General features: G+C 40.7%; 1 protein-coding gene across 3 annotated transcripts in view; it reads right to left on the bottom strand.

Moving 5' to 3' along the window:
* Nucleotides 1-17,055, bottom strand: part of UNC13B (unc-13 homolog B) — a 199,285-nt gene that overhangs the window by 32,502 nt on the left and 149,728 nt on the right. For all 3 annotated transcript variants that reach the window (XM_061376549.1, XM_061376546.1, XM_061376548.1), the window contains 9 exons: nucleotides 15,353-15,522; nucleotides 14,354-14,469; nucleotides 12,408-12,571; nucleotides 9,910-10,060; nucleotides 8,844-8,912; nucleotides 6,022-6,111; nucleotides 4,445-4,579; nucleotides 3,501-3,634; nucleotides 2,495-2,580 (listed from right to left, as the gene is read on the bottom strand). In XM_061376549.1, coding sequence (XP_061232533.1) covers nucleotides 2,495-2,580; nucleotides 3,501-3,634; nucleotides 4,445-4,579; nucleotides 6,022-6,111; nucleotides 8,844-8,912; nucleotides 9,910-10,060; nucleotides 12,408-12,571; nucleotides 14,354-14,469; nucleotides 15,353-15,522 — 1,115 coding nt within the window. The remainder of the gene's footprint in view (nucleotides 1-2,494; nucleotides 2,581-3,500; nucleotides 3,635-4,444; nucleotides 4,580-6,021; nucleotides 6,112-8,843; nucleotides 8,913-9,909; nucleotides 10,061-12,407; nucleotides 12,572-14,353; nucleotides 14,470-15,352; nucleotides 15,523-17,055) is intronic.

Below are 17,055 nucleotides of genomic sequence, written 5' to 3'. Positions count from 1 at the left end.
ATCTAGAACTTAGGAACAAAACATAAGGGAGAACACCATGAAGAAAGTTAGAAGCAGGAGTTATACTCTGAGTTCATATGCACGTATATCTATCAACAAAACAATTAGCTTTTGTTGCAGAGAGCTCCTGATGCATACAGATTTTTGAGCACAACAGAAGCATACCCAGGATTATTACACAAACTGAGAAATGACAGGGCCAAGAGCTGATGACAGCAAATCTAATCATCATCCTTCACCTGACTTAATCTGTCTCCTTTAATCCCTTTTATCCCCTCATTAATAAATAAATAAATAAATAAATATAAATTCAGAGAGCTAATCTAATTATCTGCATTTAAAACACATGTAGAAAGGCCTGTAAATGAATTATTGTATAGCTTGTTCTAAAGGTTATATTCCTAAATTTCTGAGAGCAAAGCAGCGAGGAATCATGCTCACACCAAACAGAATTCTTCACTCTGAGGATTTCTTTAATACATATTTGGAAGAGACACACATCAACACAACCTCTACTATTGTTCAATCCTCCTGCAGGACTTGCACAGTTAGAGTACAAATACACATACTACAGTTTTTCAGCTTTCATTCAAAAGGCAAACCCTTCCCTGCCCATCAGCTGCCTCTGTGTCAGCTGTTCTCATCACAGAATACTTTGAACAAGGATGCTCTCTCAGCAAGTATGTGCTCTGGGCTGGGGAACTCATGGACTCAGTCTTGTCTTAAGAAGCTAACAAGTGACCAGAAGGATGCCAAGAAAAGCTAAAATAAGCCCAAGTTCACCAGGTTGGACAGAGTCAAAGGGGACATGGTATGAAATGTGAGCAGAGAAAACCTGGAAGGCAGAGCTAACCGAGGCCCTGGCAATCAAACAGAGCCATTTAAAAGAGGAATAAAATTGTCCCCTTTGACAGTCAAATTCACACACACAACAGTATGCTGCATTTTGGACGCAACAGAGAAGAGTAATCATAGGAAAGTCAGCAACTAGATCTGGAAAGATCCAGTTCTTGTGGCTGCTCATAAAAGAGGAAGATACAGCACTTTCAACATATAGAAGAGCAAATTGTGTTGTAAATTCCTGAGGGTGAGTACACAGGGGGAAATAAGGACAACACAGAAAGGGGAGCCAAAATGGTTTGCAGGAGCAAACAGTTTCTAGGAAGAGTGAACATGAAGTTATCACAGTTGCCTTATCTCTAACACACAAGCAAGTGGTGATAGTCGCTATAAAAAAGACTCTTCAACATAGTAGGTCTTAGTCCTTTCCAGTGTCTGTTCCTACATCAACACGACCTCACAACATAAAGGAACTGTGGGGTATAAGTATATATAAAAAGTGCCTAACCCAGAAATGAGAACACTTCATCCAGACCTGCAGCCTGCTGAATTCAAGCCTAGAGCTAGAAAAGGGTGTACCCACACAGCACAATCTCTACTCCTGTTGCACTGTCGAAGACTAAGAAGTAGATGGAGTCAATCTTCTTAGCTTACAGAGCAACCCCACAGGCTGCTCCCAAAGAAGAAGCTGCAGGAAACTCTCTTACTGACAGCAGGTTTTCCTAGCAGTCTGAAGTGAGCATCTAAGAGGCTGTCACTTCTAGGAGTGACCTGAGATCAAACTGGGGACAAATGGATCAAGCATAATTTTGTGACTGATCAAAAGCAGAAGCTTCACTTGATTCTGGAATATGAACACAGCTAGCATGCCACAGGCAGCACTGGCTGGTTTACCTGCACTTATCTGTTGGCACTTATCTGGTTTATAAGAGTATCAGCTTACAGATGATCATAAAGCCTGACCCTGCAAAATACTGGGAAAACAACTGCTACTACAGCTGCACAGCTGGTGGGAGCTGGCTGCTCTCTGAACTTTGTAAGATGAATTACATTGTGCAAATGAATTTATAGAACTAAAAATAAATTCAGAAACTGTAATCAACCATTATAAGTGTACTGCAGGCAGCAGAATTCCTTTCCAGGGGTTTGCTGGGCTGTGTATGCTTAACTCATTTTCAGAAACAGGAAAATGTCTCCTTTTCTAGGAGTTGGGTGGGATTATGCAAGATTAATTAAAAATGAAAATATCAGAAGGGGGATTTGTTCTAACAGTATGATTCTTCCAATGGCTTAGACTGTCTATGCTGTACTATCCAGGGAACTACAGCCATGGCACAACCCAGAGTCCACCTACTTCTCCAGCCCTTTCTATCATTGTACGTTGCACAAATAAGCTGCTGAAGTGAACTGATTTCAAATCAGATAGGATGACAAAAACCAGCTTGCAACAAAGTCTGACACGCAGGTCTAGAGATCATGCAGATCTCAGCCTCAATTTTCACACATTATCCAGCTGTCCACAAATAAACCACTAGAAATCCCTGCTCTGAACAGTGGTGCTACTAATGTGCACCATTAAGCCTCATTTACACCAAATGAATTGAGAACAAAGATGAGCAACAAGTCAGCTGGAAGCAGGGAGGAATTCTCTTACCTTCCATGGCATATTTCATATCCTGGGCAAAAAGACTCCACATCACCTCTGCACTGATCTTCCCAACAGCAAGCTCCTGAGGAAACCTAAGTGGACATTAGGGAAAGGCTTTGGCATGTATCAGATCAAAAGGCTCTCTCTTCTTTATTCAGCTCTGAGTTCAACTACAAGCTGAAAAGCTCAACATTACAAACGTTTCCTTCACCCTAGATAAATGACCTTGGAGATTATGAACTGGACTCTGTGGCATAGATTAAATAACCTGAAAACAACACTGCTATTGAGAATCGTTTCAATTAAAAGAAGCCAAGCCCTGGATGTCTCTCCTAGAAGAGAAGCATACAATATTTCTGGAAACATGATCTCAGTGGCCTTGCAGCTTTTTTCTCTTTCTTGTCCATATGTCTTTTTTTCTAAGGTTACTAGGCTGACCTGTGAATACAGGTGTCATTGCCATGTTAAAGCGATGATCACTAGGCCATAATCCAGCACTTTGTGTATAATACTTTGGTAGATAGCTCCTGCCCTGTGGGACTGTTGGAGGAGTATCCACCAGTTAAACAGACTAGTTTCAAGTTCCTTTCCATTGTGCCAATCCCACCCACTGCAAGCTCCCAGCACTGCATGGACAGCACATTCGTAAATCACAGCGTAAGGTGGTGTCAGCACAGCACCATGTGTGTGCATTAATGCGTGTCCCAGACTGCTCAACATGAGAAAAAACCAAAAGAACTCTCACCCCATTTTCAGGTGCCTCCCTGAGTTCAGGATTGTAATAATCAGGGTGTTTGAGCTCGAACGCCATCGTAACTGAACCTTTTGAAACTCTTCCATCCCAATCAAAAAGTTATTTATACAGACAGAGACAGATAAGACAGAAAGACAGACAGACAAGATAAGTACTTCCATAAATACACAAGTGACAGAGAGATAGAAAGCAGTTTAACAAATAAAGCAGAGCACACAGAGACTAGCATTAGACACACAAAACAAGGAAGATTCTTACTGATTCAGGACTGGGGTATAAGAATTCTTGTCCTCTTCTATGATGGAAACTATCAAAGTGATGAGCTTGGGCCAGAAATCCAGGTTCCTGATGCTAGGGCCCTGTTCCTCAGGAGGAAGGTCCTGATTTTTGTTCTGGGAAGGAAACCATTGGGGAACCAGTGTAAATTTAAAGGGGAAAGAAAAAGCTGGCAAATGTAGATCACCATAGAAACTTCAAACACTAATTTCCTATGGACCCTTTTTTCTGAAAAGCTTAAAATTATTAATGGTTGCTATCGACTTGCATGATCTAAAGCAAAACACAGTAACAAGCCAAAACATATTGCTTACTGGTAGCCTTGAAGCCAAACAATTCCTGTTTTGTTATTTACCATGCCGACAGCAGGGCAGGCTCCAGGAGATCTGCTCACACATCATTTGCTATAAGCTGGTTTGAAATACTTGGTTTTTAGGGACCTGGGTTAACAACTACATCCACGCTGACACACCGTGTGTGCATTACTGCAGAGTGGCCAGTAGAGCTCTCATGGATTTGAAAACAGTTTGTGTCTAGAGGTACCTCTTAGTAGTACCTAGTACCTCTCTAGTAACAGAGATCAAATTTCACTACATGAGGTTTATCTATGCTAAAGACAGATTCTTGAACAGTCTACATTTTTCCCTAATTGGCTTTTTTTTCACTCAAAGCTGCATCAAACCTTCCCTTTGCAAATTGAAATAAAATAGCTGAGCTAGCAAAACGAATCATAATTAGTTAGCGTGAAATAATTACCATCCTCCACTTACTAATTAGTGTTCATTAGCTGATTACAAGTTTTTGCATTCAGAAGATAACCAGTCATATAATTTTGTTTGTGTTGGCTTTCTACACGAATTAGTATTCTCGTTATTATTTAAAGAAAATCAGAAACTTGAATTTCTGCCCACTTATCAGCTACTCACAGGATCCGTCTGGTACTCGCGACTGTACAGCTCGTGACAGTTGTTGAAAATGTACTCATAGGTGGAGTTGAGGCAAGCTTTCACACAGTCCTTCACAACCTGGCTGGCTCGAGGTGGACTCTGCAGCTCTTGGACCTGACAAGGAGGCAACAAAGATTGTCAAATAAAGCACGGCTCATAAATCAAACATGGAAAGAACAAGTCAGTGGTCTGGGAGATACAAAGGACTTGGTGGATCTGGTTTCAGCAACCTCTGCTATCAGTGATCTGAAACCATGAATGGATTGCTCTCTCCAGGCATAAAAAAAACAGTGACAACACTTATGTCCCCGCAGGATCATTTGGAACATAAAAAGGATTTTGAAGCACCAAGGATGATATTCAGAATAAATAAATAATATGTATTGACGTGTGTATAATCTGAGCCAAGCACACGTAATTTCTGCTAAATTCATAGGATTTTACTAAGAAACCAGCAAGCAATCTTTCCCAACACTAGAAGAATGTGCAATACACTAGAGGAGCATACTACATCTAATCTGGAAAGCCTTGCTGAAAACCAAACACTTGCATGACTTTAAATACAAAAACTTCCTTTAAGGACGTCTTTCATCACAAGCTTTATTGAATTTTAAAGTACACCAGACTCCTTAGGGACACACCATCTGATACTCCTTTTCCTATTCCAACAGCAGCTCTTTTCATTATTTCATTGCTTCAGAAAAACACTGCAGCGTTAAACTAAACAGATACGCAGCCATTACCCTGTGAATGAAACTATAACCTGAGATGATTTTGATATTTTCACTACCTCTAAACTGATCAGAGTATTTCTATAAAGCAAACTTTCAATACAGACATATTGTCTGAATGGGCACTTTCAAAATAAAGTTCTAAAATGTCGTTTACCCTACAGCTTAAGAATAAAATTATAAGCACATCCTGAAATACCTCAAATTAAAGATTTGCTTTGGTTTTGGTACGATAAAAATTACTAAGTGACATGTGCTAACCTACAATATTAACAAAAAAAGGCAAAAAAAAAAAAAAGCAGGAATAATCTCATTACACACTGCTAGAACCATACACTTAACTACACAAACAGCACATTAGTATTCATAACAACCCTCCTGGATCTCTGCTGAGAGATATGATCCCATTTCAGTATCTCACCCCCCAAGAAATAAATTTAAAAGTATTTACGAGATAAAAGATGCTGAAGAGATGGTAATGACTGATAAATGTTGTACACAGGAAAAGTTTCCTAATGCAATTAACAAAAGTAAATCACCTTCCCAAACCAAGAATTCTCTTTTTTCTCCCTTTTTTTTTTTTTTTTTAATTATTTGTGCCTTATTTATGACTGAAAAACCCCAGGGGAAACAACAACTTTCATCTTCCTGATGCAAAATACAGTGAAGTAAAGACAAAATGTGGATGTTTATTACATGGTCACCAGATGCTCTCCATTTTCCATGTCTAAAGCAACAACATGAAACAATGATTTGAAAATGAGAAACCAACTCCTGGGGCAAAAACTGCAGAGGCCGCACTCCCATCCCCACCCATAACACTACCTTCATCCTGAAAAAAGTGATGCTGGTCAGCAAATCCACTGTAGACTTCAGGTCCTGCAGCCGTTCCCGGCTGCTGGCTGGGAAGTTGTTCTGTTGACAAGAAAGGAAAATCCTGTTGGAAAGCACAGTCAGATCCATGCAAGACTTTAAGCATGTGCTAAATAAGGAAAGTGTCTTGGAAACATTTCCTGCTTGAGAAGCTTTTACCAGTCAAAACAATGCTCAATAAATAAGGCCTTTTTGCTGCAGGAGCTTATCTGTTTGCTTAATTAAATAGCTTCTTGTATGAATGTAAAATCTGTGGATACCAGGAGACTGACAGCCCTCAGCAGAAGGAGATCTCTCCTTGGCTGCAGGAGGAGCAAGCAAGGAGCAACAGCCATGTCACCAGCAACTTTTGGCCTCTTGCTTGATGCTGCTTGTGTGGATCCGTTCCTTTCTGCATTCACTGCTTCTATCTTGGTTTCTCTTCTGAGGCAATGAGAGTTGTGGTATATTAGCAACCTCTCGAGAGAAATAAACAGGCCTGAGAAGGGAAAATGAGCCCTTGTTTCCTGTAAGAAGTCATGGTAACCACTCAGTCCCCTCTGAGACCCAATCTGATAAGATAAGCATGTATCCTTTCCTCTAATGCACTTATTTTACATACTCTGTCCACCACCCTGCTGTAGATGACCATAGTTTCCTCTTCCACTCTCTGGGTTCCACTGAAGTTACAAGTCTCCTTATCCCTTCCAGATGTGATATGTATGTGTGCATATGTGTATATATACATATAAATGCATACGCTGAACACAATGAGCTTTGCTTCTTGCAAGAGTCTGTCCCCTTTCTGACCTCAGGCACTGTGCTCTTTCCTACATTCTATCTCCCCTCCCTGTGTCCTTTAACAGCATTCACGTTTCTGAGCATGTTCTTACAAGCAAGCTGATGTGACTGGTTTTGTTGCAAGTAAAATGGCAAAGGCAACCTTAACTTGGATAGTCTCTTCCTAAGTGCACAATCAAAAATTATTAGACACAAAGGCAAATAGGGCAGAGGGGAATAAGTTTTCATTTTATTTTTATTTTATTTCATTTATTACCAAGGATTTGCAGAAAAATACGCTGTCTCTTGACAGCAATTAAGTACTATTGCAGTTCAGCTAACCACTGCAAGCAATTTAATGCCCTTTAGCAGCATTTATAGATGCTGATTCCTAGACAACTCTCCTTTTAAACTTTACATTGCCCACACATGGACTCTCTGGCACTCAGGGAATTCATCAAAATCAAACACTTTCCTCATTCAAAATTTAAACACAAACCATTGGATGAATATTGATGACTGAATGCATGTTATTAATTAGAAATAATCATCGGGAAAAGATAACCACACTTCTATTGAAATTCAATCTCCTTCATGTGTATGTCAGTGACCAAGCAGCTCGCAAAACAGTTTTCAAACTAATTATTCACAGGATGACTTGAAGCTACTCGAGGGAGCTTCAGCTCTCCCATCCTGACCTGCCAATGGAAGGAACACACATTTGTTTGTCACTTTCTTTTCCACTAATCCACACTGCTGGTTATTCATTGTTTAAAGTGCTTACAAATAGCTTGATTAAATTAGGGAAGGGGGAGAATTAATCTGCATAATTTAAATTGTGAATTCCAATCTCCTGTCTTGAAAGGAGGAAACCAACACCTTTTTCTTCCAGAATTTAACATGCCCTTCAGAAGTCTTACGATAATTATTAAGAGCTCCCAAACTGATTCAGCCATTTCTGTAAATATACAGCCAATTAGATAACATCTAAATTATTTAAACTACACAAACCTCTCCTGATTCTTTATGTAAGAGCTTACTTGTTTGTCCATGGTTTAGTTGCATGAGCCGCTGGAAAGCAGCTTTTAGTGAAGACCGAGCAAACAAAAAAGACATCATCACTAGAGATTCCTATTGCCACTTGCTACTCAGTAGATCAGTGCTCTCTTCAGACCTTCTCTTTCTAGTGATGTAGTTTTAGAATAGCTCTTTATACAACATTCCTTTTATCTTCTTTTGCAACTTTCCCCTTGTCGTTTTTATGTCTTTCTAATGCACTTCTCTTAATCTGCTCATGTTTCTCTACACTATATGCTTCACTGTACTTCATATAAATGCACTAATCAGAAGAGGTTCAACTTTTAAATAAATGAAATCAAAGCTCATATTTTGCCACCATTGTTAAATTTTTCAATGAATTAGTCACTAATTGAAATCAAATAGCAAGGAATTTAAAAAAATGAAAGAAAAGCCATGTCACATGATGACTAGAATAGCAAAGAAAGGAAATAGTGATTTTAAGAAGCCTGAGGGACTGGTATCAACATCTGAAACTCATCTCTTCCCAAGGGGGCCAGGGGGGATCTCAACCTGAAAGGAAATCTTGCAGATCCAGAGTCAGGTTCAGTGATTCAAATTCACCAAACCTAAAGTAAGTGACAACACAAGGGCAGTTCCTCTAAAAGATTTCTGTATACTAGGGGAGAACAAGTCTGTTTTCTGTTTGTGGATGACACCTGAAGCAGCTGATAGGACTAATTCAAACCCAACTTGCACAGTTCACAATCCTTACATTATTTCAGAAGTCTTGAGGAAGTTATAATAGAAGAAAAAAACATGGTCTGTGTTCTATCCATGAAGAAAACAAAATAGTGCATTCAGGCGACAAGCTTGACATGACAATTCCATAAGACAGAAACTACCCAAAAACTTAGAAACATAAGAGAAATCCAAATAAGTGTGTTTCCCCTCTACCCACCAGAATGCCTGAAAGGATTTTGTTTATTCCCACTCACCCTGTACATTGAGAGATCAATCCGAAGGGAATTATGAAGCTGGTCCAGAAGCTTCACAAACCGCTCTTTCTGTTGAGCAGAAAACACCAATAAACGTTACATATCATCACTGTCTAATCGATGTTCAGTGTAAGCAGCAGGGTATCAGGGAATTAGTGTCAGATCTCAGGAGAGTGGGAGGAAGCAATATGGATGCATGGTATTGTGCAAACAGTATTTTCTTTTGATTCTTGGATTTACTCTCATACTGTAATTATTTCTGAAGTCTGTGTAACATTAGAATTGTTCATGTGTAACATCAGAAAAATGTTCCATTATCACTCTCAAGCAGAGGCAGAACAAATCCCCCTCTGATTTCTAGCCTGCAATTTGCACCAAACTTATATTTAAGAGAAAATATTTATTCAGAGATGAATAAAGGAACAGGCAGAAAAGGGTCTAATTCAGAGCAATGACACAGCTCCAAGATCTTATCTGCTAGTTCAGTGACAAGTATTACAGGCTTCTCGTGACTATCTTCTCAAGGTCAGGTCTCTCCACTGGATTCTGATCTGGACCGTGAACACCTCCTCATTCAATCTATAAATCCTCAGTCTGAAGAGAAGCATGAGCTTTTCCAAATACTTTTCCAGCAAGCTCAACTCCACCATGTTATATGAAAAACATTTTAACCATTAGGAGGACAGACATATTTTTGGTTTGTATTTTCATAAACCAGTTTCTGTTTTTAAAACAAAGTTCTGAAATGATCAGACCACACAATGTATTTTATCAACAGCATCTCCTGCAGAGTTTAAGACTATTTGCTTATTCCGTACCATCTGTGCTCCAGTATAATTTGAACACAAAGAATAAACATCATAATACATTACATTGATTAATATCTAAAATGCATGGTGATGACAATAAACCCATGCTCTTTGTTTTGTCTAGAAGAGCTGCACAGATTCCAACTCCTCACAGAATTAATATTCTTTATACAGAACTAGTTACGTATTGAGAGGCAGAAGGACCGTAGGCAAATGACAGAAGTTGAATTGTAACATCACCAAACACACTAACATACCCCAAAATTGGAGGCTGCAAACCGGTCCGAAGCAGACACATTCGTGGAGGCAGTGGTGTGCGCATAATAAGCATTGATATTGGCAAGTAAGGTGCTCATCACAGCTGGCACGCCTGGGCACATGTATTTAGAGGAGAGACATGCAAAATGCCTGCAAAAGGACAGCTCTGTAAGTCATTCTGGTCTCTTTCATGTAGCACAACTTGATTCTATCTCTTTAATATTCCCCTTACTCTGGCTGGCATCATGAACAGATGATAGTCATTTCCTCCCTTCCTGTAAATCTGCAGCATCCCAGAGCTATTTCAGAAAGATGCCATCTAGACAACAGATATGCTTGAAACAAGAGGAAATCCCTTCACTACATCCCTTTCCAGATCGTAAAATAGCTTCTCAAGTATTTCTTGCCAACAGCTTGTGACTTAGGTGATACCCTGTGTTCCTAATCCAGTTCCTAGGCTTAAGCTTGACACCATTTGAGGCAGCCACAGGTTCTGAGGTAACATGAGGCAGCAGCAACTGGAAAGCATTAAAGCACAGCGAGATCACCCACTAGTATTTCTGTGCTGCACTGATATGTGATTCCTTAGGGCTAACCCCTTAGCCCGCAGGAAACATGCACACTCATTTGCATTTTCCCATTTAACTGTTCTCATTAAAATGCATGGAACCTTCCTGCAGGAAATACCAAAATTATGCCAGAAGCGGCTGGGCTTGTGAAATGATTAAACAATCAAAGAAAATCTGTTCAACATAAGCAGGGGGGAAATCAGAGTTTAAGAGGTCTGATATTATGGGACATGGCAAGCAAAGTTCATCCCAACAGATAGAAGAGTCGGCATTTTTAAGCAGGAATCCTCACTGAGCTCCCAAAGTAAATCTAGGAACTACTTTCTAAATGTAGCTTTCTCCCTATAGGGCTCACAGAATCACTGAGTAGTTTAGTTTAAAACTGTTACCCCTTCATCTATCACTACAGATGTTCAAAAGTTGTCCCCATATGTCTTCTAAGCCCCATTTAAGCGTTGAAAGACTGCTCTAAGGTCTTCCCAGAGCCTTCTTTTCTCCCAGCTCTCTCAGCCTTTCCTGATAGAAGAGGTGCTTCAGACCTCTGAGGGGTTCCATCCACTGGAATCATCACAGACATTAGCTTCTGTTCTAGTTAACATACAGATGATTATAACCAAAAAAAAGCTCCAGTGAGAGAATTTCTCAGGAATTCACAAATCAGTATTTCAGACAAATATGATACTGATGCCCGAATCTTAACGTGCTTGCTATTGGTAACTGTGTACCAACTGGTCATTAGACACTTGATAAGTAAAGATAAGACATATACAATGGCTTTATTTAGCTTGGAGAGTGGGTGAGGAGTGGGACTCTACTCAATGTCTTGACTACTTAGCAGAGAGGAGAGGGTTAGTGAGAATACTGAGCCAGGACAAAATCCTTTCAGAGGGAAGACTAAAAGATAAGCAGCAATATGAAGCAGTTACAGCACAGGAAATTCAAAACAGGGTTTTCCAATTTGGATTTCAACCACGGATTTCTTCCCCAGAGTAATACAGACATGTGGAGCCCAAAGAGGTGGTGAAAGTCCACCCTTGGGAATTTTCAACAATCTGAAAGAGGCCCTGAACAGTCTGGTGCAACTTCCAATTTAGCCCTGCTATAAGCAAGGACTAGACCTCTGGACCCACCTTCCATTTCTTTTCCACTTTGGCTTAAATCAATAGGCAGAAAAGGTGTTTGCAAGTGACATAATTATAGATTACACTTCACCCAAGGACTCAGATCCCGAGAGCTTCAGCATCTAACATAAAAACTTTCACATTTGTATGTGAAATAACAAAAAAGCAAAGCATAGCACTGCTAGTCTTTAAGAGGAAAAATGGCTAATCCCAAATCCAAGTAAAAATATAGTGAGAAGGAAAATGCTCTTTGAAGATCAGGAACTGCATTAGCCTAGCTCCAAAGAGGACAAATCAGTAGCTCCATTATACAAACTTCCTATAAACGCCTTCAACAGCATCTGGGAAATTAGTGACTTCAAAGGACTTTATCAATTGCCACAACAGACATGTTGGACAAAGACTTTCTCAAAACCTCATCCCTTCTCACATCATTAGAAATCTTCAGTGGGATCCCTGGGCAGTATCTTTTTAACAGAGTGCCCAAATGGAGATTTGAGTCTTAAACCATAAATGGCTCACAACCAAAATTGGTGCAATCCCTTAGAATTAGTTTTAAAGATGTGCATACAAACTGTTCAGACAGATGCTTAATTCCAGCACTTTGTCAGACATTAATTTCTAGGCTTTGAGGAAAGCAGTGATTCAGAAACGGGCAGTCTTTCCCCTTGGACAGTAAGCCCTATAAAAAGCAGCTGTCACTGACAAGCCTTCCATTACCAACACATTTCATCTTATAAATATTAACAGTCACATTAAACAGTTACACCCATTACTCGCCCTAACGACACATGAAATGCATCTTACGTCATGGCCTGGTATATAGATTCAATGCCGTAACGCATTGCGAATTCATCCACTATCTCTTGAGCTGTCTCATCAAAATACACCTTCCAGGCATCATCTCCTTTGGCATCAGGGATCTTCACCACCCCGTTCCCTTGCACGTCTGTGAGATGGTGAAAGAGGTTCTGAAACACAAACAGGATTGAAAGTATATGTGAGGCTGATGAAGCCTTCAAGTTTCATGAAGTTTGGAACTGCTCAGAAGAAGTCAGTCATGCAAATTTCTTTGCTCTCCCACCTCTTTCTTCCCTCCCCTACCCCTTATGTATTTATTTTTTTCTTGAGTTCTCCCAGATGAATTTTTTGCATGTGTACCTACGATTTTACCCATCAGACATTGTGAACGATGCAGAGGAGGTGCATGTGAAAATGCATGAACGATGCATGTGAACGATGCAGAGGAGGTGCTTCAATGCAGTGAAACCACAGACTAGTTTCCTGAAACCTACACACTTCTGTCCTCAGAATGAAATGCCTTAACATGGATGAGCTATTTAAACTAGCTGAAGTAACAGTTCAATATAGGCTTTGTAACTATTATTACACAGCAAAACAGTTCAAACAAATTCTATTTTTTTTTAGAAGGACATCCTTAAGATCACCCCTACCGACTAGACACTTGCATTATTCTTCAACATAACCCTTTATTTTATCTAACACTGCAAAGGCTTTCAGCTATCACTGCTGTGCAGAGCATGCACGTCACTTAGAGATTCATCAGCCTCTCAGACAGCTGGCTCCCTGTAGTAAGGAATACAAAAGTCCAACAATTTTATTAGGAGCTAGAGGATTCTGCTTTACTCTACTGTTTTTCCTGATTAAATTATTCTAGCTGTAAATGATCTCCATATTACGATACACAAATGAAAGAAGGTGATACTTAAAGGAGACCTATTCACAAAAAAAGGAAGAAAGGGATCATGTATGTTCAGAGGGAAAAAAATGAAATGGCTTACCAAGCAGAAGCCATCACTGAATTGAAAAACAATAAATATTTATTGAAGGGCACAACATAGCCAACTAAAAGAAGCCTCCCGATGTTTTTCTAAGCTTCCTATCTGTCTGTTCCCTGGTAAGGCCAGAGGACACAACAGGGCTCATCTAGCCCAACATCTGGATAAATATGTTGTTCTGCAGCTGAACATTCCTCTCTATGATACATCTGTCCTTCTTTTCTAATATGAACTTGCTTAAACCTCACTGGATCTCATGATACTCTTTATGTCAGGTGAAAGGGGCTCTGACTACTCTACCTTATTCAGGCTCTTAAGAGACTGATCCTGCTACCTGCCTTCTCTTTGACAGGGAGACTTTATCATGTCATGGGTCAGCCTGAGACAGGGTTTTCCCTTTAGTCCTTCTCACAAGTCATCTTTGGAGTTTACCCACCTTGTGCAGTACTGCCTGCCCAGCTCAGTCCACCTGAGACAGGTCACTCATCAGTAACCATAGCTTATTTTCTGTTCCCCAACACACACCAGAGCAGCAGCACAGAAGCACCAACACCCACATAACTCAACAGCAAGTGCCAAAGCCCTCCCCAGACCAGGATTTACGCATAAAGTGACAGATAGGTACAGTACATGCTGAAAACATCACTCAAGAAAATTCAGAGGTTTCTCCACATTAAACATGTGGACCAGTGCCATATCTCTGGATACAGCACAGCTGTGACAGTAGAGCAGAGTGAGCCAGCCAGCCCCTGGTGCGGGGGAAACAGCCTAAAGACGTCTCTGCCTCCCTGACAAATGCAGGTCTGATGATTCAGCGTAGTAGGCCTGCATAGCAGGGAAAAGCAAAGCTCATCTAGTGCAAGGAGAAACATTTCAAGGAAGGAAAGGTCAGAACATTGCTTCTTCAAGAGACAGAATGAACATGGTGATGACTGAGCTGAACCCACTTCTTACCTCATGAAGGCAAGTGTACTGAATATGATATGGAGCCACCTTCTCCTCGCCTTTGATCTCCACGCTGATTTGTAGGCGAATAGCCCCAGACACTGCAGACTTATCTGTTCGCTTTTCTAGAAGAAAAAATCACCATCAATTACATGCATTGCTCCTGATCAGAGCAGAGCCATCTTGGGGTGACAACACTGGAAAAAAAACTGCTGGAAGCTCAGGCTGAGCTTGTGATCAGTCACCATGGAGAAAACTTTCTGACTTCTTCTAACATTGGCTATTAAGTAGACATCAGCAAAACAAATGCAGTGTTACACCCTCAATATGCCACATCTAGCTAGAACCATGTACAGTTCTAGATGTAAGAGAGCCTTTCTACCAGCAAATGTGCTATATGGTCTTGGATTCAGTCAGCTGAACTAGAACCACCAAGGACAGTTCCCTTTCCCAAGAACGAGGCTGACGTGGAATTTATTCCTGATTTCACCACAGTCCTTAGCTGCTGGGAACTGCTAGATGTGCCTCTGAAGATTTGGGACCTCCTAAGATTATTACTATATCTGTCAATTCAGCACCATCTGGTTACTTGCCAGTACTTTCTACAGTGTTCTATTTTGGTCACTGGGAAAGGTCTCAACAACTTCCCAATCCAGTGCAATCCACCTTCAGGTCTTACAGACTGTTAAAATGCTTGTGTTGGCACATAAAAAGGCACAGGACAGGAAATGTATCTCCAACACAAATGGAATACAGTCCTGCTCTAAGCATTTTACCCACTGTACTCTTCTATGCCTGACAGGGAAAAATCATCACCCTTCTGACATGTTACACTCCTCACTTTAACTGGGACTAAAGCCTTGGAGCCGCTCTGCAACACCATCATATGCCCCTTGGTATCACGTGAACTTTTCTTCCTTTCCTGCAAATTGTCCATAGGCACCCAAGTGCTCTCAAGCATTCCCAAACTAACACATGATGGGTTTTCATCCCCAAAGCCCTGCTCACCAAGGTTGTACCACACATCCATTTCTCCACTAAGAGTACGGACTTCAATGATTGTCTGCCCCAGGAAATCATCTGACTCGCGCTTCAGTCTCTGCTTGACACGAGATTTGATGTCATCATCTTCATCCCAGACTCGCACCTTGATTCGGTCAGAAGAATTATGGCACTCACTGCAAACAAAACAAACATCACACTGAACAGCACATAATGCAGCTAATGTTTTTATGCTACATGCATCACATTCTACTTGACTCACTTGTCCAACAGCAGAGGGATGCATAAACGAAACGAAAACCATGCCTGGAACGTCTGACAGGAACTACACAACATTTAGGTGTGCTGTAAATGCTCCAGTGACACAGACACTGTACTTCAGATGCAGGCTGAAGAAGCACCCTGCCCTGACTACAACCACCAACTTCAGACTTGCTAAGCATATGTGATTCTCTTGCTCATCCTCACTCTCAGCAGCAGTTCCCTGTACTTGGGAATTCTCTTCATTGTTGTTACTTTTGCCGTGAAGCCCACAAAAGCCTAGTGATAGCTAGGATGGTAAACTCAGCATACACACCCCAAAAATGATGATGAGCATCTCACTGGTTTCTGATAGCTCTCCCCATCAATGATCTTCTGTTCAGCTGTAGGTTTTAAAGGCTACTTGTGTTTATGGATGTGCAGTATCTACGATAGTACGGCCAAGGCCTGTGACAAACACCCTTCATGCTGTTTTCTAATAGAAGATGAATAGCTCACGTGGAGTTAGCTTTCTTGCTTTAAGACAGTCACAAGCAGTAGTGTACAATACATTATGATCAAATTATATAAACATTGGCTGTGCCTGGGAGGAAAGGGTGGGATACAGTAGTTACAGTTGGTATTTAATTACTGGAATTGATTCTGCCTACTATTCACAGCTCAGACTGGTCTGATCTCTGGGCAGATCAGTAAGGACACTTCCATTTCAAAAAAAGCAGTTTACTGCTTGCTGAATCAGCTTAACGCACAGGCAGATTTTGCAGCTTTCCCCCTCTTTTTAGGTGTTAGATACCTTCTGTAGATCCAAACAGGCTCCCACATGTCAGAAGTGGGCAGAAGAAGCTTATTGTAAGAATTCTGCCCACTTACAGAACATGAATAAAATAAAGCAATCTGAATGCTCACAGCCTCTACAAATGTCTGTCCTCAAGGAAATAAAACCTATGAAAAGAGGCAACTTGTGCTGAAGGCCTGTTTTCCAGCCTTTTTAACATTAACATGCTGCATCTGTTGCTAAGCAACAGGGAGAAGGAAGAAATGGGTCAGAAGAGATTTGCTAAGTCTGGTCAGTAAGATGTGGCAGCGACTGGTATTTGCATGATCTCTAACTAGAAATTATTTGGGCTCCTACTGCCATTATTGTAATTCAGGGCTGCTTAACAGACATCCATGCAGCTACTATTGATTTTTCCAGTAGAGAAGAATAGCTGCGAATTAATCAAAGAAAGTTAGAGGCAATTGCATGCAACTCCAATCACAGGCAGAAAGCACCGCTGCTCCCTGCCTTTGCTGTACAATCAAAGCTCTATTTAGAGATCAGAAGAATGAAGGTTCAATAGTTCTCTCTTGCCTTTATTCTCCCCTTCCTCCTCTTCTACTTCAAGGGTATCTTCCTTTAACAAAACCATGCAGAAAGTGTTTACAAGCAGTGAACACTTGGGCTGCTG

This window comes from Neopsephotus bourkii, unplaced genomic scaffold, assembly GCF_033783945.1.
Source record: "Neopsephotus bourkii isolate Nb327-2 ecotype Australia unplaced genomic scaffold, CSIRO-AGI_Nbou_v1 NB_1721, whole genome shotgun sequence".
Taxonomy (NCBI): Eukaryota; Metazoa; Chordata; class Aves; order Psittaciformes; family Psittacidae; genus Neopsephotus; species Neopsephotus bourkii.
The sequence above is the reverse complement of the archived record's forward strand: the minus strand, read 5'-3'. Positions and strand labels throughout refer to the sequence as shown.